At 45.4% G+C, this 22,546-nt stretch overlaps 1 protein-coding gene and 1 long non-coding RNA gene across 5 annotated transcripts in view; one reads left to right on the plus strand and one right to left on the minus strand.

The window, feature by feature from the left end:
• The first annotated feature begins 259 nt into the window (after window positions 1–259).
• Window positions 260–21,644, plus strand: LOC128099056 (uncharacterized). Its single transcript, XR_008214414.1, has 4 exons — window positions 260–5,663; window positions 6,909–7,001; window positions 18,210–18,674; window positions 20,288–21,644. It is a non-coding gene; the product is annotated as an uncharacterized LOC128099056 (long non-coding RNA).
• Ints13 (integrator complex subunit 13) overlaps window positions 7,709–22,546 on the minus strand; it is a 51,246-nt gene continuing 36,408 nt past the window's right edge. For all 4 annotated transcript variants that reach the window (XM_052720703.1, XM_052720701.1, XM_052720702.1 and 1 more), the window contains one exon: window positions 7,709–22,463. In XM_052720703.1, coding sequence (XP_052576663.1) covers window positions 22,424–22,463 — 40 coding nt within the window. In that variant the 3' untranslated portion in view covers window positions 7,709–22,423. The remainder of the gene's footprint in view (window positions 22,464–22,546) is intronic.

Genomic DNA, 22,546 nt, shown 5'->3' on the forward strand with positions numbered 1-22,546 from the left:
ATGTGTGTGCATTTGGGGGGCCTTGCGGGGGTAGGCCAGAGTCAACCTCTTGTGTCATTCTTTTTTTTTTTTTTTTTTGGTTTTTCGAGACAGGGTCTCTCTGTATAGCTTTGCACCTTTCCTGGAACTTACTTTGTATCCCGAGCTGGCCTCGAACTCACAGAGATCCGCCTGTCTCTGCCTCCCAAGTGCTGGGATTAAAGGCGTGCGCCACCACCGCCCGACTTTGTGTCATTCTTTGGTTGCCATCTATGTTTTTTTGAGACAAGGTCTCTCGCCAGTCTGGAACTTGCTGATGAGGCTAGCCCAGCTGCCTAGCAAGCCTAAGGACCTGCCTGGCTCTGCCTCCTTGGCACTGGAATCACAGCCCTGCACCACCAGTGCCTGATGTTTTTATGTGGGTTCTAGGAATCAAACTCGGGTCCTCACGCTTATAAGAGCACTTTACCAACTGAGCCATCTCCCAGGCTATATGGCTATTTTTATTTATTTGTTTGTTTGTTTATTATTTGTTTTTGTGGTCTTTCAAGACAGGGTTTCTCTGTGTAGCCCTGGCTGTCCTGGAACTCATCCCAATCTCATGTAGCCCAGGCTAGCCTGGAATTCACCATGTACTATGACCACCTAAACCTACTGCCTTCACTGTCTCAGTGCTGAGATTACAAGCTACTCTAGGCTACAATAAATGATATTAATAAAAGCCTAAAAATTACTAATTTATAAAAAATGTCTAATTAGGATGATTACGCTCTATATTTGTAACAAATAAACATTATTCCCACTAGCAAAATTTGGAGGCGACAATAAAGATGTGGCAGGAAGGAGCACTGTCCAGGCCCTTGTGCACAGCTTGGTTGTGAGTTGAGGCACTCAGTGAGTCTCAACAGCACTCTGCAGCTCAGGCTGCTGGTCCCTCAATCATTATTTGGTAGCCTGATACATTATTTAGTACATCTGGCACATTTTTACCACTAAATTACATAAACCTGTGGTGTTTTCCTTCCTTTGTGCTTAGCTTGTCTTGGGGCTCTTCCCTCCTGCCCAGCCTCACACTTGCTCTTTGTGGGAACTGCTGTCAGGTTAACATTTAAAGTGTGCTCAGTAAGTGTGATGGTTAATGACACTAATTATACCAAGCAATACTGATTATAAGTCAAGTCATGAGCCATAAGTATCTGCCATTAGAACTTCATACCTTCAATATGAGAACAGCTTATCCAAATATTTTATTTCTCTTGACCAAGGTCCATGTTTCTAGACAATCGCCTCTTGTTCCATTTCTGCTGCTTCCTGGTGATCTGGAGCTCCATGCTTAGTCTCCATGGGCTGGCTATTCTGTTTTTACACACTGTGCTGAGCCCTGTGGGGATAATACTTCAAGCTTTTACCACCCAGACAGTTGTGAAATATTATTTTAAGATGTGTTACATTTGTTTATGCTGTGGAACATTTGTTTTAATAATGCAAAGATGTGTTGCATTCTTTTATGTTGCATTTGTTTAACTCTGTGAAGCTGTCTAAAATACCTGATGGTCTAATAAAGAACTGAAGCCAATAGCAAGGCAGGAGAAAGGATAGGTGGGGCTGGCAGGCCAAGAGAATAAATAGAAGGAGAACTCTGGGAGGAGAAGGAGCAAGAGAACAAGGAGAAGAGGATGCTAGGGGCCAGCCACCCAGCCAGCCATGGAGTAAGAGTGAAAGTAAGATATACATAATTAAGAAGAGGAAAAAGCTCAAAGGCAAAAGATATATGGGATAATTTGAAGTTAAGAAAAGCTGTCAAGAAACAAGCCAAGCTATGGCCAGGTATTTAGAAGAAAAAATAAGCCTCCAGTGTGTGATTTGTTTGGGAGCTAGGTGATGGGCCCCCCCAAAGAGCCCACTTGACCACAAGCCAACAAAAAATGGGAAGGAGATGGAGGAGGGAGCATCTGCCCCACCTGCCACTTGCCCCTCACTGCAGCCTTTGGACCTTCCCATCAGGTTTACTGGGCTCTGGTTATTCCATCTCCTCAGCTTGCCCCTTTGCCTATGGGTGGGATGAGCTGCCCACTGCTGGTGGTTTTCTAGACCCTTTCCCGTCTATGACAGATCTGTTTAAAGCTGTCTATACTGAAAACCTTCCTCCATTCCTCCATTATAATACATCTCATGGGCTATAGTGAGAATTAAATAAGTGAAAGCATCAGCAGGACTCAGATCAACAGAGGGTGCAAACTGAACAAGATGGGCGTTATTATTGTTACGGCTGCCCCACCAGCTTTTCCTACTCATCCTGAAAGACAGGACTGATGTTGCCAATAATAGGGATGACCCAATTTCCAGAAAGTCTTGGGTGTCTGGAGGCCTCATGGACCCCCTTCTATGAAGATATCCACAAAATGGATGGAGACTAGAAGGAAGTCACAATGGCCACCCTCGGTGGGCCAGGCCTCAGAGTTTCCTACATGTGGTAGGCATAGACTGAAAGGCTTAGACAGTCCTGGAAAGATTTGGGATTCAGAAATTGAACTTCCAATTAGTTAAATTTCTTCCAGTTCTGATTTCAGATGATCCTTTGGCTGTAGTCGGAAGGTTTCTTGGGTCCTGCCTGGCCCCCCGAATGCTGTAGGATAATGCTCTTGTACACTGGTTTAATACAACGCTGATTGGCCAGTAGTGAGGTATAGGCAGGGTGAGCAGACTAGGAGAATGCTGGAAAGAGGAAGGGCAGAGTCAGGAGTCACCAGCCAGACACAAAGGAAGCAAGATGACCAGGCAGAACTGAGAAAAGGTACCAAGCCATGTGGCTAAACATAGATAAGAATTACGGGTTGATGTAAGTGTAAGAGCTAGTCAGTAATAAGCCTGAGTTAATGACCAAAACAGTTATAAATAATATTAAGCCTCTGGTTGATTATTTTATAAGCAGCTGCAGGACCACAGATGAGAGATTTGTCCAGACTGTGCGGGGCCAGGTGGGATGAGAGAAACCTGACTACATTTGGCCAATAGGTCATCATGCACAGGAGGATAAAACACCAAGACACAATTCCTGTACTTCATAGCTGGGCCCAAGCCAGCCTGCTGACATCCAGGTTCTGAAGGCCAGGTGAGTCAGAGTGCTGGGATTAACAGATCTTACCAAAAAGAGAGTCAGTTACTTGGGTGCATGCTCACATTTATCCTGGTGGAAGTTGGCTGGAGCAGGAACGGAGTGTATGAGGGGCATGGAGGGCATAGAAGGGAACCTAGAGATATGTGCTGAGAGTGGGGCCATCAAGGCTCTAGGAACTTGACAGGATCCAGAGCTGCTCGGGCTCAACACTCTGAACTTCACAGTTAAGGTCTGTAAGGATTTTGTCAGTAACTGCCTAAGCTGTGTCTAGTGCAGTGTTTCTCAGCCTTCCTAATGCTGCGACCCTTTAATACAGTTCCTCATGTTGGTGGGGGGGGGGGGACCCCAATCATAAAATTAATTTCGTTGCTACTTTATAACTGTAATTTTGCTACTGTTATGAATCATAATGTAACTATCTGATATATAGGATATCTGATATGAGACACCTGTGAAAGGGTTGTTCTATCCCAGGGGTTGTGACCAACAGGTTGAGAACCGGTAGTTGAGTGGCACAGCCTGTTAACCCGGCTACTCAGGAGACTGAGGAAGGATTGAAGGTTCAGAGTTGCCTGGGAGTTCAAGTCTCAAGTGGATAGCTTACTGAGACCCTGTCTTAAGATGAAATTTAAAAGGGCATGTAGCACAATAGTAGAGTGTTACCCAGCATGCACCAGACCCCACTCCAATTCCCAGAGCTCTAAATATGACATTTAATTTAGTCTATCCTGAGAGTGGTTTTGAGTGGCAAATAAGCAAAGTCAGGCAGATCTTCCACAGTCCCTGACGTGACTCACAGACTCCAGCTGCTTGCACTCTTTAACACTCCCCATTACTAAGACCCATCACAGTTCCTAACACTCAGCTGGTGAGAATGCTGCAGATCCAAGTCAATGAAAGAAACAAGGTGTGTGAGGAAATTATCAACAAATGGGTACTTACAGTAGGTATCAACCAACCTAGTCTCTCCTTTTCTCACAAAACCAAAGCCCAGGAAAATTGCAATGATTACCTAAAACTCATACAGTGGGGGGGAGTTGAGCACAGCAGCGGAGAGCTTCAATATCTAACTCGGAGCTAGACACTGTGGTTCAGGCCTGGAATCCCAGCTTGGGAAGCAAGAAGGTCAGAAGCTCAAGGTCATCCTCAGCTACATAGTGAGTTTCAGGCCAGCCTGGGCTACACCAGACCCTGTCTCAATCAGTCAATCAATAGTCAAATTCTGAGGTGAGACCAACAGGGATTCAAATTCCAGCATTTCCAGTCCAGAGCTCTTTGAGCATGGGGAAGCCTTACTCATTAAGCTTCTTTGTTCTCACCTGTAAAGGAAAAGTGCTGACAGTCCCTCATAGACAGTTGTAAATATTAAGTGAGATCACACCTGAAAATCCATCAGCAAATGTCAGTTCTCATTATTGGTCTACTTCCAATAGAAGTGCAAGTTTCTTCTGGAGAGATGGATCAGTAGTTAAGAGCACTGGTTGCTCTTGCAGAGGACCTGGGTTTAATCTCCACCCACTTGGTGGCTCACAACCCTCTTTAACAGTAGTTCCAGGGAATCTGATGCTCTCTTCTGGCCTCTGTGGGTTCTGAACAAACATATTACATATACATACATATAGCCAAAATAAAACACCCACACTGTCTTAGTTAAGAGTTTCTATTGCTGTAAGAGACACCATGACCATGGCAACTCTTATAAAGGAAATCATTTAATTAGGGTGGCTTGCTTACAGTTTCAGCAGCATGTAGGCAGACATGGTGCTGGAGCTGAGAGTCCTTATATCTTGACTCACAGGCAACAGGCAGTGGTCTGTCTCACTGGGTGTGGCTTGAGCATATATGAGACCTCAAAGCCCACCTCTACAGTGACACACTTCCTCCAACAAGACCACACCTACCCTAACAAGGCCACTCTTCCTAACACTGCCACTCCCTTTGAGGGCCATTTTTTTTTTCAAATCATCACATATACACATAAAATAAAATCTTAATATTTTTTGCATTTATTTATTTATTGGGACATAGGTGGGTGTATGTGTCATGACTCACTTGTGGAGGGCAGAGAGCAAACCAAGGCAGTCCATTCCCTCCGTCCATCTCCTGAACTATGGATCAACTCCTAGAGAGATAGCTCACTGACCCAGGAGTTCCAACAGTAACTAAAATAGAGGTTTCCTAAGAACATTGGGAGGTCTCATAATAGTCTACTCTCTGGATGAGGCATGGAGAGCGTCATGAGAGACATCCTTTTAGAAGCAGAAGGTGGTGCCTTGATGATGTACATGATTGAAAGCTCTCTTTTGAAGAAAGGACCCATTTCTGCTCAAAGCTCCTTTCCCTAATTGTGGCCCAAGGAGACCCTGGGCATGAATACTGTTTCATCAGGTCCCTGGGAACTGTGAATCCAGGGTTTATCTGTGCTGATCTTATTTAGGGTGGATCTGCAAGTGACTGACAAACAGCCATACTGGAGCCACACCCACCCTACAACCTATGTCTGTATCATCAACTTTGGCTGTAATCGTGCCACAGAGGGGCATACCTGGTGAAAGGGAAGATGCAGGTGAGTAGACAAATGAATGTTTGGGCCCCTGTGCTTGGTCACTGCTTCAAGTTCATCCCCAGCAAGGTCTGCTGTACTAGCCTGAAATCATAGGTACTCAGGAGGTTGAGGCAGGAGGATAATCATAAATTCAAGGCCTATCTGGGCTACAGAGTGAGTTCAAGGATAGCCTACGCAGCTTAGCATGACTGTTTCAAAGTAAAATGAGGATTGGAGTGTAGCTTTATGCTAGACTGGTACAGAGCTTGCCTAGCACGTGTGTAGCCATAGGTTCAATGCCCAGTGTGGAGGAAAAGGAAGAGAGAAAGAGAGGGAAGGAAAGAGAGCGAAATTCAATTTCCACAAAAATTGTATGGAGCAGGTAGGGGACTAGAACATGAAGCCCTTGGTTTGCTTCTCAGCACTACAAAGAGAGACTGGGAGGGAGTGAGGCAGGGAGGAAGGGAGGAAGAAAGAAAGGGAGAGAGGAAGGAAGGAAGAGAGGGAGGAATGAGAGAGGGAGGGAGGGAGGAAGGAGAGAGAGGGAAGGAGGAAGGAGAAAGGGAGAGAGGGACTAACTTCACCTTAAAGAACAAGTGTACTCACCTAAGAAATGCAGTCTTATGCCTAGAAGGGAAGCAATAAGCTCAGGGTTCTGTATTCGGTCAAAGCAGAAAGTGGGCCTCTTCCCTGTGTGACCTGATTATATCCTAAATAATTTCTATTTATTGAATATATATATATATATATATATATATATATATATATATATATATATAATCAGTTTCTTTGTATTGTAACCAAAAGAATTAACTGAAATGACAATAGTAGTTTCCATATGTCATAGGGCTGTTTCTTCTTTAATTTACTAATTCTTATATGTAAGGGTGTTTTGCCTGCATGTATGTCTGTGTAGCACATGTGTGTCTGGTGCTCACAGAGGCCAGAAGAGAGTGTTGGTCCCCTAAGACTGGAGGAACAGATAGTTGTCAGCTGCCACGTGGGTGCTGGGTTCTTTGGAATAGCAACCAATGTTCTTAACTACCTCGCCATCTCTCCAGCCCCAAGCCTTTTTTTTTTTTTTTTACTTTAAAAATCCAAGGTATTTATTACAGCATGCATGTTTCATTTAGCAAGCATGGAAACGAAAATTTAGAGTTTATTCTCAAATGCCACCCCAACTGCCTCTGTTAGAGGATTAGTCAACAGACTATGAGGTGAGATATTTTTCAGTAGTAATCACTGTTCAATATATTTTTGTCACAGCTCTTCTGGGTGCACCATGCCCACAGTGGCTCCTGCGTATTCCAGGCACTTTTGACTTGATCTCCACCCGAGAGAGCAGCAGGCTCAAATTGGGTAAGGGCAACCTTGAAGCCAATCTCTTTGAAGTGTTATAACTTGAACCATTGGGGACAACAGTGGTTCCTCCTCCTCTTTGGTATATTTGTTAAGCAATAAGGTCAAATGGATAAGAAAAAGGCTTACTTATGAAAACAGGAAGGCCTGACCCAGATATAAGGGATGGGAGGGATGGCTGGGGGTGTGGTTTAGGGTAGGCCTTTGTTTAGTTTGTAGGGTACCCTGGATTTGACCCTTAGCAAAGGAGAGGTGTGGAGAAAAGCAGGAGGGTGGGCTTGGGGGGTAGAACAGAGAAAGAAAAGAAAGGAAGGAGAGAAAGGAAGAAAGAAGGAAAGAAGAAAGGAAAGGAAGAAGAAAGAAGGAAAGGAAGAAAGAAAGAAAGAAAGAAAGAAAGAAAGAAAGAAAGAAAGAAAGAAAGAAAGAAAAAGAAAGAAAAAGAAAGAGAAAGGAGAAGGAAAGAGAGAAGGAAGGAAAAAGAGAAGGAAGGAAAGAAGAAAGAAAAAGAAAGGAAAAAAGGAAAGGAGAGAGGCAGGAGGGCAAGAGGAAGGGAGGAGGAGGGAAGGAGGGAGATATGGACTGAGTTGGGAAAGGAGAATAATCAAAGCTAACTGCAAAAGGAAGAGTCATAGTCAGGTGACCAGTGTTAGTTTTTCGACTGCGTTGTGTGCTTACCCTGCAAGGAAATGCCACGAAACACGACAGAATCCGCTAACAAGAGTTTTATTAAAGGGACAGAGAGTGAGCAGGCCTGTGGGAAACACGTGTGTGGAGAGGAAGAAGGAACCGGGAACATGGCGCCTGATTTTAAAGGCTGGGCGTGGACAGATCAGCGTCACTACTACACGCAAGCGCGTAGATCACATGGCCACGTTGCGCGCTTACGTGGCTAGTGGGACGTCATGGATCTTGGTCCCGCGAGATGCCCTGACCCGGAAATGGCTATCTGGACCTGGACCTAGCCAGGCGGAAGTATCCGCCAGGCATAGGCAGACACGCCTGACCGTGGGGGCTTGTTGTAAACCTTTCATTCCTGACTCTTTCTTTTTAAAAAAGAAAAAATTGTGGTTGGCTGGGTATGGGGGCGACGTTTCTCTCAAAGACTGCTTCCAGCTGAATAGTGGGCGTTGGTTGGCTCTTGGGGAGCAGGGGGATGAGAGGGTATCTTGTGAAGTCCTGGGATGGTGGTGGGCAGGTCCTGGAATGAAGTTCTGCCGTCCCCTCGTTCTGTGGCTGTCCATCCGTGCTGTGGCTGGGAACCTTCTGTTTGACAAGATACTGTTGACATAGAAAAGGCTTAGAGAGAAAGAATCATTATTATTTTATTTTGGAGTTGGCATTTGTCTGAGGTAGATCTGGCCTGTCCAGATAGAGACATGTGATATTTACCTGAGGTAGATCTGGACTTAGTACTCTGCTTGATCTGTATCTGAGACAAGCCTTATTAGAGGTAGTTTATTTAAGGCACCTGTTTCCCTTATTAGGTTAGCATTTAGGAAACGCAGGTGATCAGGTGCTGAATATTGAACAATGATAGATTATTGCATTACGTTATTCCTTACCGCCTGGATATTTTTGATGGTCCTTTTTGCCTCCGGCTCTGTGTGGCCCTGGTTGGGAAATGAAGGGGTGATACCTTATTTCTCTGGAATTGGTGACAAGGCAGTGGATCCTGGTGTCCTCTGGAGCTTGAGAGTGAGAGGCCCTGTTTGTTTGACTGTATATGAAGAGAGATTTTTCTGGGATGGAGGTGAGATAAAAGGTTTTAGATGAGACAGGTGGACCCAGTGAGGAAAGCCTTCGAGTTTAGCAGCTGTAGGAGTCACAAGAATTACCTTGAAGGGTCCCTGCCACTTAGGGGAAAGGGGTAAAGGGCGCTGGCCTGGAGGGAAAAGAAGGACCTGATCCCCAATCTGTATTGGAGGTGGACAATTATTGTCACACGGCTGAGGTAATGAACAGTCTGCGTAGCTCCATAGAATAGACCTTAGGTGACATAAAAGAGGAGTTAACAGGCTATCTGGAATAGTTGGAGGTTTGGATAAAAGACCTGGTGTTAGAACTGGCCTTCCATACATTAGTTCAAACGGAGAAATTGAAAGAGGCTTTTTAGGAAGAGCCCTGAGCCTGAGGAGAGCTAAAGGCAATAATCTTACCCAGTCGAGATGAAGTTCCTGTGACATCTTAGTAAGAATAGTTTTTAAAGACCGGTTGGTACGCTCCACCTTACCTGAGGATTGAGGACAGTATGGGATATGGAAATTCCAGGGAATATTTAACGCCTTAGCTAGTGTCTGAGAAATCTGAGAAGTAAATTCTGGGCCATTGTCAGACTGGAGAGAAGCAGGGACTCCAAACCGAGGAATAATTTCTCGGAGAAGGAGGTCTGCAACTGTCTGAGCCCGCTTATTAGAAACCGGATATGCCTCCACCCAATTTGAAAATGAGTCCACCATCACGAGGAGATACTTAACTTTCCTGACGGTGGGCATATGGGTAAAATCGAGCTGCCAGTCACTCCCCGGAAGGGAACCTCTAGCCTGGTGGGTGGGAAAAGGCTGACTCCTGTACTTGGTATTGGGATCTGTTTTTTGGCAGATCTCACAAGAAGCAGTAATAGTTCTTAAGAACTGTAAATCCTCAGAGGTGGGCTGCAGGTGAGCTTTTACGAATTGAGACAGAGCAAGATTATTAGGATGAAAGAGCTGGTGTAGATAGGACAGAATTTGTCTAGTGTCTGGAGTTCCCTGTGAGGGTGTAGGCTGTACTGTATGGATTCCCTGTGGTGGGTGAGGTGAGACTTGGCCCTGGAGGGCCGCTGTCCTGGCTGCCTGGTCAGCCCGGTTGTTTCCCCTAGAGATGATGGAGCTATCCGTCTGATGAGACCGGCAGTGGACAATTCCTATAGCTCTGGGGAGGTGGGAAGCCTCCAGCATGGCCATTATTTGGCCTGAGTTAGATATGGATCCCCCTTTTGTTGTGAGAAGGCCACGCTCCCTCCAAATAGCAGCGTGGGACAGGAGAATATGAAAAGCATATTTGGAGTCTGTGTAAACATTTAAAGATTGTCCCTGTGCCAATTGGAAGGCACGAGTGAGAGCTATCAGCTCAGCCTGTTGGTTGGTGGTGTGTGTGGGTAATGCCTGTGCCTCTACTATCTCAGTATCTGACACTATGGCATAACCCGCTTTACGGGTCCCTTCATATAAGAAGGAGCTGCCATCTGTGTACCAAGTATAAGTAGCCTGAGGCAATGTGCCCTCCTGTATGTGTGAAGGGTGAGGTAGCAGCTCTTCTAAAGTTTCAGTGCAGGAATGAGAAGGAGAATAGTCAGCGTTAGGTTGAGGAAGGAGGCTTGAAATATTGAGAGGTGGACAGGTCCGGAAAGTAAGCGTCGCATCCTCTAGTAATGCCACCTGGAGAGAAAGAACTCGGGAAGGAGGTAAAGTTTGTAAGCCTTTATAAGTTAAAAGATGGGACAGATTATGATGAGAGAAAACAGTAATAGATGACCCAAAACTTAACTTCTTTGATTCCCGAATAAGGAGCTCTGCAGCTGCTAAGGCACGGATGCAAGGTGCCCAGCCCTGACTGGTAAGGTCTAGCTTCTTTGACAGATAGGCTACAGGTGCAAAGGAAGGTCCCAGCTGATGTCCTAGAGTTCCCAGGGCAAATCCCTCTTTCTCTGCTACATAGAGGGAAAAGGGACGGGTTAAGTCTGGGAGGTGGAGCGCTGGGGCCTGAAGAAGAGCCTGCTGGAGCCTTTGGAAAGGTTTAGTGACAGGATGAAGGAGGGGCTCGTGCGGTGAGCCCTGAGCTGCCTCGTATAAGGGGCGAGCAAGGAGAGAAAAAGATGGAACCCAGGACCGTACAAAACCCGCTATTCCTAGGAAAGACAGAATCTCCTGTTTAGTAGAAGGGACTGTGAGGGACTGGATTAGACGCTTTCTGTCTACAGTAATAGCCTTGTGAGTTGGAGTAATGGATAGGCCTAAATAGGTGACCTGGGGAGTTGACAGCTGAACTTTAGAAGGAGATACCCTGTAACCCCGGCTGGATAAGAAATTTAGGAGAGCAGAGGTGTTAGTTTGGCTAACCTGTAAGGATGGGCTACAGAGTAAAATATCATCTACATACTGTATTAGTTTAGAGCCAGGGAGAGACAGAGAAAGCAGGTCAGAGGCCAGAGCCTGACCAAACAGGTGTGGACTGTCTCTGAATCCCTGTGGCAGAACAGTCCAGGTCAGCTGTGTGGACCGGTGGGTGTCAGGGTCAGTCCAGGTAAAAGCAAAGATATTTTGAGACTGAGGACTGAGAGGGATAGAAAAGAAGGCGTCTTTGAGATCTAGAACTGAGAAGTGAGAGGTTCCTGAAGGGATAGTGGACAGGAGAGTATAAGGGTTAGGCACTACAGGATGGAGAGGGACCACTGCAGAGTTAATGAGCCGGAGGTCTTGAACCAGGCGGTAGGTTCCATTAGACTTTTTAACTGCAAGAATGGGAGTGTTAAAAGGTGAAGAGGTTAGGCGAAGCAGCTTTTTCCTGAGAAGGTCAGAAATGATAGGCTTAAGTCCTCTCAGGCTCTGGAGTGAGAGAGGATACTGAGCTTGGGTGATATACCTTGCAGGATCTTGTAGCTGGATAATAACAGGCTGATGGTGTCTAGCAATAGAAGGGTTCTGGGTATCCCAGACTTTTGGGTCTACCTGAGAGGCTGGTAGGGGAAAAGAATTGTTAGAGTCAGAAGAGTGAATGGCTAGAAGTAAAAGTAAAGGAGCTGCTGGCGCGTCTGGGATGGAGCGAATGTGTGGAGCGAAAGAAATGGACGCTCCTACCTTAGCTAGAAGATCCCTCCCCATTAAAGGTACAGGGCAGCTTGGCACCACTAAGAACGTGTGTGTGAGAGGGATGCCTCTGAAAATGCAATTGAGTGGTGGTGTCTGATGAGGTAGATAAGGCTGTCCCCCAACCCCGACAATAGGGAGACGAGCAGGAGAGGTGGGCCTCCAAAACTCTCTCAGGACAGAGTAGGTAGCTCCGGTGTCCAAAAGGAACGAGATGGGGCGCCCATTGACCTTTATAGTTACCCTAGGTTCCCTGTGTGAGATGGGAGTGGCCGGGGCGGAAACCGGGCAGCGTCAGTCCTCGCTGTAAGCCAAGCCTACAAAGTCAGCTGAAGGGTGGTCTTCATCTGGCGTTCCTACGTCACTTGGGACGTTAGGACAGTCAGCTGACCAGTGACCCTTTTGGTAACAGTTTGGACAAGGCTTTGTTGGTGCCCTTCGTGGGCCGGCGGTGCAAGCCCGGGCCCAATGGCCTTCTCTCCCACACTTGAAACAGGGACCAGACGGCTTTCGGGGAGCCGGTCGGACAGTGCTTGCCAGCATCTGGCAGCTCCTTTTATGGGCTTTTTCATCTCTCCCATGGTACACCTTAAATGCTATCGCCAGCATATCTGCCTGTGGAGTTAGAGGGCCATTCTCCAAACGTTTAAGTTTATCCCTAATGTCAGGGAAGCTCTGTGAGACAAAGTGGGTCATTAGCAGCTGCCTGCCCTCAGGGCTCTCTGGGTCTAAGCTAGTGAACTGAAGTAGAGCCTTGGTGAGCCGCTCTAGAAAATGAGATGGATTTTCGTCTTTATCTTGAATAACCATTTTTAGTTTCTCATAGTTTACTGGTTTTAGGGCAGCCTTACGGAGACCTGTCAGGAGACAGGTAATAAACCTATCTCTGGCTAGACAGCCACCCTGGGTGTTATAATCCCAGTGTGGCTCTCGGTCAGGAACCGCCTCAGCTCCTGGCGGGTGTGAGAGGTTAGTTTGATGAATTTCGTCTGCATGAATCCTAGCCTGCTCCCAAACCCGCCTGCGCTCCTCAGGAAGTAAGTTATTAGAAAGTATCATGAATATATCATGAAAGGTGAGACTATAAGATTGAGTTATATATTGAAACTGTTTAATAAAGGCAGCAGAATTAGAAGTATAAGAACCCAGCTTACTTTCTATCTGAGAGAGTTCTGCTAGAGAGAATGGAACATGAACTTTAATCAGTCCATCCACACCAGCCACCTCTCGCAAAGGGAGAACAGTGGAAGGTTTTGGATGGCTGGTATCCGGCAGTTTAGCAGCCCGAGAGCGGGTGGTAGGAGGAGTGAAGTTTGGAGCTAGGGCAGGGCCTTTGGAACCGGCCGCTGCCGAGGAAGGAACAGCTTTAGAAGAAGAATCCGGAAGGGGAGCGGAAGGAACAGTTGTTCTAGGAGTTGGAGCTGGAGGTCGAATAGGTGGAGGTTCGTTAGCAGGATCTAGAGTCAGAGATTCCGGAGTCAGAGAATCCTCCGGTTCAGGCATAGCCAGGAGCATATGAGCAGGAGAGAAGGAATCCAGAAGAGACAGTTTAGCACTGAGAAAGAAAAATGCTATAACGTAGGGCAACTCTTTCCATCTGCCTGAGCGCTGACAGAAATTAGATAACTCCCGTAAAATATCGGATCTAAGGAGCCGCTCGGCGGCCATTTTTTGTTGTTTTCTAAAGAATATTTTGGCCATTTTTTTGAACATAAACGAGTTAACTTAGGAATCTTTATGTAAGGCATTAAACTGAGAGGTTTTAAAGCTTCAACAAGACAGCCTAACGGAGAGGAAGGACTAACAGGGTTGGAAGCCTTGTTTCCCATGTCTGCAGCGGAGAGGCAGAAAAAAATAAAAAAGAAAAAAAAACAAACGTGATCCGGAGCCAAGGCCCCAGGCGTCCCCAAGGCCAAGGACGGATACCGGGCACAAGCTGTTCCTTAGCTCGTCAGCCACAGAAACAGGGGCCCTCGCCACGTGAGGAAAGGATTCCCCGGGAACCCGGACAGCGTCTGCCGCTTCGTCAAGTCGGATGAACGCGTCGGCCCCACGTGGCCCCCAGGACGCACCCAACGGCGGTGGTCCCAACGCGAGAAATATCTCAGGCTGCAGACGTGGGAGAGGGTGTAAATCTGAGGCCTGCGATAGGGGCCGACCGTAGCCAGTGAAGACCGTGGTCGGGGGTTCCCCCGGTCTCAAGAATACTGGTGAGGCGCCGGACGATCAACGGTCGGTCTCACAGATTCAGGAAACCGTTTACGCTGGCCGAAAATGGGGGGACTCACCAATCGGAGAAAGCGGTGTTGCATGGAATTTTTGCGGTCAGGCGAAATGGAGAGCGGTCTGTCGCGTACGGAGCAGAGTGTTGCAGTCCCCGGCTTACGGGTTTCCAGGCGCCAGGCGCCGGGCGCCCGGAAGCGCCCGCTCGGTTTCGGCACCAAAAATGTTAGTTTTTCGACTGCGTTGTGTGCTTACCCTGCAAGGAAATGCCACGAAACACGACAGAATCCGCTAACAAGAGTTTTATTAAAGGGACAGAGAGTGAGCAGGCCTGTGGGAAACACGTGTGTGGAGAGGAAGAAGGAACCGGGAACATGGCGCCTGATTTTAAAGGCTGGGCGTGGACAGATCAGCGTCACTACTACACGCAAGCGCGTAGATCACATGGCCACGTTGCGCGCTTACGTGGCTAGTGGGACGTCATGGATCTTGGTCCCGCGAGATGCCCTGACCCGGAAATGGCTATCTGGACCTGGACCTAGCCAGGCGGAAGTATCCGCCAGGCATAGGCAGACACGCCTGACCGTGGGGGCTTGTTGTAAACCTTTCAACCAGGCTCTCTACCCACTTCCAGTTGGCTTGGGATAGCAGTCATCATCAGAAATGACAGTGGAGTGTGAGTATGTGTGTGTGTGTGTGTGTGTGTGTGTGTGTGTGTGTGTGTGTGTGCTGCGCGCGCGCGCGCGCGAAGTTAGGAGCTCAAGGGCCTATTCTCATTTGTAAACCCATGTTTACATGTTTAAATGTTACATGGTCCTTTAAAAGTCCTGCCTATGTTAACCTCAGCCAGAGTTTCCAAGCTTATTTGAATACAAACAAAACACTTCCTGCCAGCCCATTAACACTCTGCCAAACAAGTTTCTCCCCACCCAAGTTAGGGAACTGTAGATAAATGCTTTGACATTTTCTTTCTTAAATGTATTACCCTCCTGATGTTTTAATGTATTTTTCATTTTATTTATTTACTTATTTTAATGTAATCCTAAAAATTACCACAAAATTCTCTCACTTTGCTTGTCCCTCTGTCCAATTCCTTGTTTGGGGGCACAACATCCTTAAAAGTAAGATACTGAAGGCAAAGAACAAGGCATCCTAAATAACAAAACATTTATTTTTTTATTTTTATTTTTATTTTTCAAGACAGGGTTTCTTTGTGTAGCCGTGGCTGTCCTATAACTCACTCTGTAGACCAGGCTGGCCTTGAACTCATGAATCCGCCTGCTTCTGCTTCTAGAGTGCTGGGATTTATGGCATGTGCAATAAATAAAACCACCCAGCAACGTGTTTTAAAGTAACCAAACAGAATGTTTAGAAGTCAAAAATAAAAGTGTGAGTAGACAGGAGTGGTCACAGAAGAAAGAAATGTCTATACCTGAAGAAAGGATTTGCAAATGGGAAGACAGACACAAAGGAATTCTGAACATATCCTAAATAGAGATGAAAATATGAAACAAAAGTTGAAAGAGTGAGATTTAGAGTCAGCAGGATGGCTCAGACGAGGCCAAGCCTGACGACCTGAGTTCAATCCTGGAACCCACACAGTGGAAGGAAAGAACTGACCCCCACAAGTTGTCCTCTGACTTCACATGTGAGCCAGGGCTCGTGCACAAACACCAAACAGTGAGGTCTAATGATTATTCCAGAACAAGGTAATGACGTAAAGGAATAAGGAAGAAATAGTATCTATCAAGATAACAGCTGTGTATTGGTCATGTCTCTATTGCTGGAACAGAATACCTGAAAAAAATCAGCTTAAAAGGAGGGATTTCCTGTTAAAAGAAAGCAAGAAGCCAGGCATGGCAGTATAGTTCTGCAATTCTAGCACTTGGGGGTGGCAGAAAAGATCAGGAGCCTGAGTTTGAATAAACCTTATCTCAAAAAACAAAAACAAACAACAAAGGAAGCAAATGAAGGGGGGCGGGCTGTGGCTCAGCAGAGGGCTTGTCAATCAAATGGGAGGTCCTAGCTGGTTTTTTGTTTTTGTTTTTTAGCACAATTTAAATGAATAAATAGCAAATGTTAAAGTGGATATTTTAAGAATTCAAATAAGAATTCAAAATAAGAAAAACAGAAGGGACTTGTTCTTTAGTCCAGGCTAGCTTCCAACTCACCATCTTCCTGCCTTAGCCTACCAAACGCTGGGCTACAAGCCTGTCCCACATTCCTGGCTCACTGTATTGGTAAGGCTGCTTTGTTCCTGCTTCTGTCTGCCCTGACTGTATAGAAACAGGATGGTTCTTATGCTTGAGCAGTTATAGTACATACAAAGGGCTCCCAGTAACTGTTGACAGTGACAGGACCACCTTTCTTTTGCTAATTCTTAAGCCAGAAAATTCAGAAATCAAATGAAGGCTTCATTCCTTTGATGATCAGTTTGATTCTCTTCTCTTTTTCACAGTAGCTGAGCCCTTTGGCAACCTCATTAACTGTGCATGAATGCCCCAGTTTTCCTGCCAGCACCCAATACTGCCAGCTGGAAGTAACCATTCTAGTCACTATGCAATTCTTACATCCTAAGAATTGTTTGCATGATCCTAGGTCATACAGGTTTTTCTTCCATTTCTTCTTTTATAGCCTTGTTCTTAAATGTGTTCACTACTCCATGCCTATATAATGTACTATGATCACAATCCCTCCCAATTCTCTTCTCTCACTGAACCGCATCTTTACCACAAGTCCCTCCTACTTTCATGTGTGCTCAACTCCATGTATGTATGAGGGGCCAGAAGTTGACTTTGGGTGTCATCCTCTATCCTATCTTTTTTTTTTTTCTTTTTCTTTTTTAAGACAGTGTTTCTTTGTGTAGCTTTGGAGCCCATCCTGAAACTCAGAGATCCACCTGCCTCTGCCTCCCAAGTGCTGAGACCAAAGGCATGCGCCATCACCACCCAGCTTCCCTCATCATTTTTATTCCTAATTTTTTAAGGCAGCGTTCTCTGTGTCGGTTCGCCTGTCCTTGAACTGTCTGCCCAGTACTGGGACTGAAGACATGTGCCATCATTCCTGGCTCCCACATTATTTTTTGAGACATTTCTTACTGAACCTGGAGTTTATTACCGTTTCAGCTGGAGGGGCTGGCCAGCCAGTCCTTGAGGCCCTCCCATCTCTGGCTCCTGTGTGGGAACTGCAGGTACTCACTGCCACGCCCAGCTTTTATGTGGGTGCTGGGGATCACACCCAGGTTCTTGTGATACTGCAGCCATTTCCCTTGCCCTTCTTAAGTAACTTTTAAATAGAGATAACTGTCATCTGCTGTTTTTTTTTCAACCTACAATTTTAAAAAAGAAAGCTGCCTTTAGCTTCTAAAATAATTTCAATGTATTTGCAGAACTGCAGAATCAGCCAATTGCCCCCAAACAGCAGCCCACAATTTATAAAGTACTTCCACATACATCAGTGCCGAGCCCTTCTCTTCTTTCTGCATTTCCGCATTTAGTGTCTCTTTCAGAAGAATGTATCATCTGCTTACCGGGTTTCTGGTCTAGGAGTTAATATGAAGAAGCCTCTGATAGAGTTCACAGTTAATACACCAGCAAGGTACACAGAAATACAAACTAAAAAGTATAAGTAATACAGTACAGTGGACTCAGTGGGAACACTTGCATGCTGTGGAGGCCATATTCAGTTTGAACATTATTTGGGAAGATGTTGGCAAAAGCTGAGTTAGTATCAATGCTGGATTTGTTGTTGTTATTATTATTTTTAAAAGGCAGGTTTCTAGATACTGAAGAAGTCAAAAACCACTGAGCCCAAAGGTGGACTAAGCGAGGTGTGTTGGGAGCCACTGCAGCCTCCTATTGCTAATACACAGGGACAGTTGGGGAGTGACAGGAAATGAGGCTGGAGAGGTAAGCCGATCCTGGGTTTTAAAAATCCTCATAGCATTTTACAAAATGAATATATGTGAAAATCTTGCAAGTGAAACCTCACACTCAGGAGGCTGAGGCAGGATTGCCATGAATTTGAGGTCAGCCTATGCTGTAAAGGGAGACCCTGTCTTGAAAGAAAAGAAAAAAAGGAATGGCAGTCCTATAAGAATGCATAAAAACTGAATATATTTCTCACTACTTCCCTTTCCTAGGACAATTTTTATCTTCCCTATGATTTGGGGCTTGGCATTACAGCATATCTCCATAGTAACTAAGGATCTGTGAGAGCTAGCATTCTAGTTGCTTCTCTTCAATGACTCCAGCTGAGGCACAGCCCGACCCATGGGTCAGAACAAGGCCAGAAGCAGTGCAGGAGGTACCCAGAGCCACTAAGCAGTACTTCATCTGAGAGTGGACTCATGTTGGTCTGGGTGTGAGAGGGAGAGTAAAGGACAAGCAGAGGAGGGAATGGAAGGAAGACTCCACTATGATGTGAAGATGGGTGGAGAGAGGCAATGACTCCAGTAGGTGAAGAGAAAGACCGGAAAGAGGGTGAGGAAGCAAGGAGAAGGGAAGGCCGGAGGGAAGAGGAAAGAACAGATAAGCTTGGTGGAGTGATGATCTCTTGCCAAGAAACTCATGAAGTATATCAATTAATATGGAAACATCATTGCAAGGTAAGTTCATTCCCTTTTTTACTTGAAGAAACTGGGGCTCTTGTCAGTTAATGTAAAATCTAACCAGTCTAGCAGATTGGTTATGTATCTTTTACTCCAAAATCTGCCACTTTCCCAGCGTAGCATCCCACCTTTCAGTTTGAAATAAAAAACACCTGGATTTTGGACTTAAATCAAGCCCTCTTTTGTCCCTCTAGGCATGTTAGCCACCTAGTCTGAACCTTAGTTTCCACTACTTAAGGACACTCCCCTCCGTCTTTGGTGGTACAGGAAGTATGGAACACAGAACATCATCTGCAGGAGCACAGATAAAGGACTGCTGATTAAGCAGAAGCCCCAGCTGTGCTGGTTTGTTTTTGGTTGTTGTTTTTTGAGACAGGGTCTTATTACGTAGCCCTGACTATCCTGAACTTGCTTTGTAGTCCAGGCCAGCCTCAAACTCAGAGATAGCCTGCCTCTGTCTCTTGAGTGCTGGGATCAAAGGCGTGCACCACCCACCTGGTTGTGCTGGTGGTGTTATCTTCATTGCTAGGGCTGGAGAGAGTTCAAAGACGAGGCCCGCAGACTACCTGAAACCACTCAGCGCAACTGCCAAGGCTCCTGGTGTTCCAGAGTGTCTTTGGTACAAAGACTGGCAGAACACTTCCACCTGAATCTTTCTCTAGGGACCGTGAGGCCATCCCAGTGCTGGCTGAGGTGGCATGCCAGCCATTGCTTCACTAGGTCACTCTGCTGCCTATGGAATACTGTTGTGTGGTGATACTGTGTTCCCCAAAATACTGTGCACCCTAATAAACTTATTTGGGTTCAGAGAACAGAACAGCCACTAGACAGACATAGAGGCCAGAAAATGGTGGCACTCACACCTTTAATCCTATCACTTGGGAGGCAGAGATCCATCTGGATCTCTGTGAGTTCAAAGCCACACTGGAAACAGCCAGGCATGGTGACTCACGCCTTTAATCCCAGGAAGTGATGGCAGAAAGCAGAAAGGTATATAAGGCGTGAAAACCAGGAACTAACGCGGGTTAAGCTTTTAGGTGTTTTTTTTTTCTTTTGGTTTTTCGAGACAGGGTTTCTCTGTGTAGCTTTGCGCCTTTCCTGGGACTCACTTGGTAGCCCAGGCTGGCCTCGAACTCACAGAGATCCGCCTGGCTCTGCCTCCCGAGTGCTGGGATTAAAGGCGTGCGCCACCACTGCCCGGCGCTTTTAGGCTTTTGAGTAGCAGTTCAGCTGAGAGCCATTCTGGATGAGGACTCAGAGGCCTCCAGTCTGAGGAAACAGGATCACCTGAGGAATTGGCAAGGTGAGGTGGCTGTGGTTTGTTCTGCTGCTCTGATCTTCCAGCGTTCACCCCAATACCTGGCTTTGGGTTTGTTCTTATTAATAAGAACATTTAAGATTCGTGTTACATTTCTGCACTACTGCAAGAATTGCAGCAGCAAGCTCTGCAAACCTTACCTGAATTATAGGATGTAAGACGGAAAGCAGGAGACTACTTCAAAATTCTCAAAGATGCTCCAAGGGAGCGAAGGGCTAATGTAACTTCAATGGAGCCAAACAAAATGAGCATGAAATAGTCAAGTCTTTGTTTTCCTTACTCACCCCAACAGCTTGCCAGATGCCAAAAGAAGAATATTATCAACTTCCAGATTATTTGCTACAGAATCATACCTCACCCAGCTTATGAATTTACTTCAAGAGTGTACAAAGATTACAAGGCCATCAAATAAGCAGTACTGTAGAATTCATTAAAGGAAGAGGGTCTGACAAGCCTGCAATCCTTCAGTGTTTCCTAAATCCATTCCTCTCACGCTATTAACAACTGCTTACTCATAGATCCCCACTCCCCTCAGGGGAGAGCTTCTACAGCATCAATGTTCTGGGAAAACCAGTGCCTAAGATTCTTGGTCAAAGCAGCTTCTTTTGGAATTGGGCAGCAGTCGATGCAGACTCATAACTGTCCAAGTCCTGGGAATAAGTGACTGTCGGGTGCTCAGCCCTAAATGGGTCATCTGTATCAACCACTGCCAATACTCTGGGGATTGCATGGAAGAGGGATGTAAGAGCTAGAGCGTAGGGAGGAATCTGGTGAATGGTCTTCGGTTATGGTCATTGTACTCATGAACTCCCAGCAGCTATGGTACCACCCCCACCACCCTGCACACTCACACAAGATCAGGTCAGTTAATGTTCCAGCATGGATAGGGTTGGGCTTGAGGTGACATCCCTACTTGATTGAGGAGGTACCAGCACTTGACATCTGCTAGGGGAGGAAGGAATCATTTTTCCTCAGGGCTGTAACCTCTGCCCAAGCTCTCATCAATGGTTGCACAGCTATGTATCTGCAGGGAACACTAACTAGACTCAAAGGGTTATAAGAAAGAAAAGAGGAGCAGTAAGGTTAGAAAGAGGGGCAGGAAGCTGATATGATCAAAAGACACAGTATACGTGTGAAGCTGTCAAACAGAAAATACTATTTAAAATCTTTTAAAAACAAAACAAAGGGCTGGAGAGATGGCTCAGCAGTTAAAAATACTGGCTGCTCTTGCAGAGGACCAGGGTTTGGTTCCTGGCACGGCGTAACAGTTCACACCATCTGTAATTCTAGTTCCAGGGCACCTGATATTCCTTTTGGCCTCCACGGGCACCAAGCATGCACACACTGCACATACATATATAAGGCAAACACTCATACACACTAAAAATCCTTTAAAAAAAATTCATTATCAATAGTGAAAATTTGAGGCTCAAAACCTAGCTCTATTACTTTCCCTTTTCTTGATTATCTCAATGCACTGATTGTAAAGACAAAATGAAATATGTACTTAGCACCACATCTGGCATGTGGCTCACTCTGTGGCAATTCCCCAGAACTTCCAAACTGAAGACGACCTGAATGGAAACTGATACTCATTTTGAACTTGGGGAGGAGGGTCTGTTTGCAATAAACATCTAAACTGAGTGTTATATCTGGATGCATTACAGAATCTTCAGAGATATGATTTAGGCAAGGTACAGTTTGTCTTTCAACAAATACAAATTGTTTCAACTAAAAAGTGATTCTGGATTGTGTCTGCATGCTGAAGCCTAGATCTGTCACTTGGGTAACCCTGTCTTGAAAAACAAAATGAAACAAAAAATTAACAGAAAAAAAAATGTATTATGTCAAACTGATAATATAAAGTCACACTGACTACTTGAAAATTCTGGCTTAAATGGGTAGCAGACAAACTCATGTGCACATAAAGGCAAAGCATTAAAAATGAAACCTACCCAGTAGTCTGCCTTGGAGAAGGGCTAGCTGTACATAATGCAGACAGTTAAGATCTCATGTTAAACACTACAAATCTCCCCTAAATTCTGATCGAGTTTTATAAATTCCTGTTAGAACTGAGAGTAATATATCTTTTTTTTCTAAAGCAACACTCCAATACTTTGCATTTCATACATTTTAATAGTTTTATTTGGCAAAGAGAAGCCTATGAATTTTTTTAAAAAACATTTCCAGAGGGAACACCTTTTACCATAAAATAAACTGTGATTTGGGAGGACAAATCTCAAATGTATATATTTTGACTCTGCCAATCTTAGAATTAGTACAAAAAAGATAATTTGTTGAAATTCTTTAAAAATGTAAAAACCAGTCCAGGCAACATAGCTATACAATCTTGCTGTAAAAGTACTTATATCAAATTCTGCCCAAAATATTTTTGCAATATACCAAACTTAGTTTCTCAAGTCACTCTTCACTGACGGCTGGCTTTTCCATTTTCTGTTGTCTCCATCCTGAAAAGTTTAGAAGGGGGAAAATGAGATGGTAAGTTAAAACATTTACTAGAAATCCGTATTTTTACCTACTTTTACCCATT

The sequence above is a fragment of the Peromyscus californicus genome, unplaced genomic scaffold (assembly GCF_007827085.1).
Source record: "Peromyscus californicus insignis strain IS unplaced genomic scaffold, ASM782708v3 Scaffold_6__1_contigs__length_162567912, whole genome shotgun sequence".
NCBI lineage: Eukaryota > Metazoa > Chordata > Mammalia > Rodentia > Cricetidae > Peromyscus > Peromyscus californicus.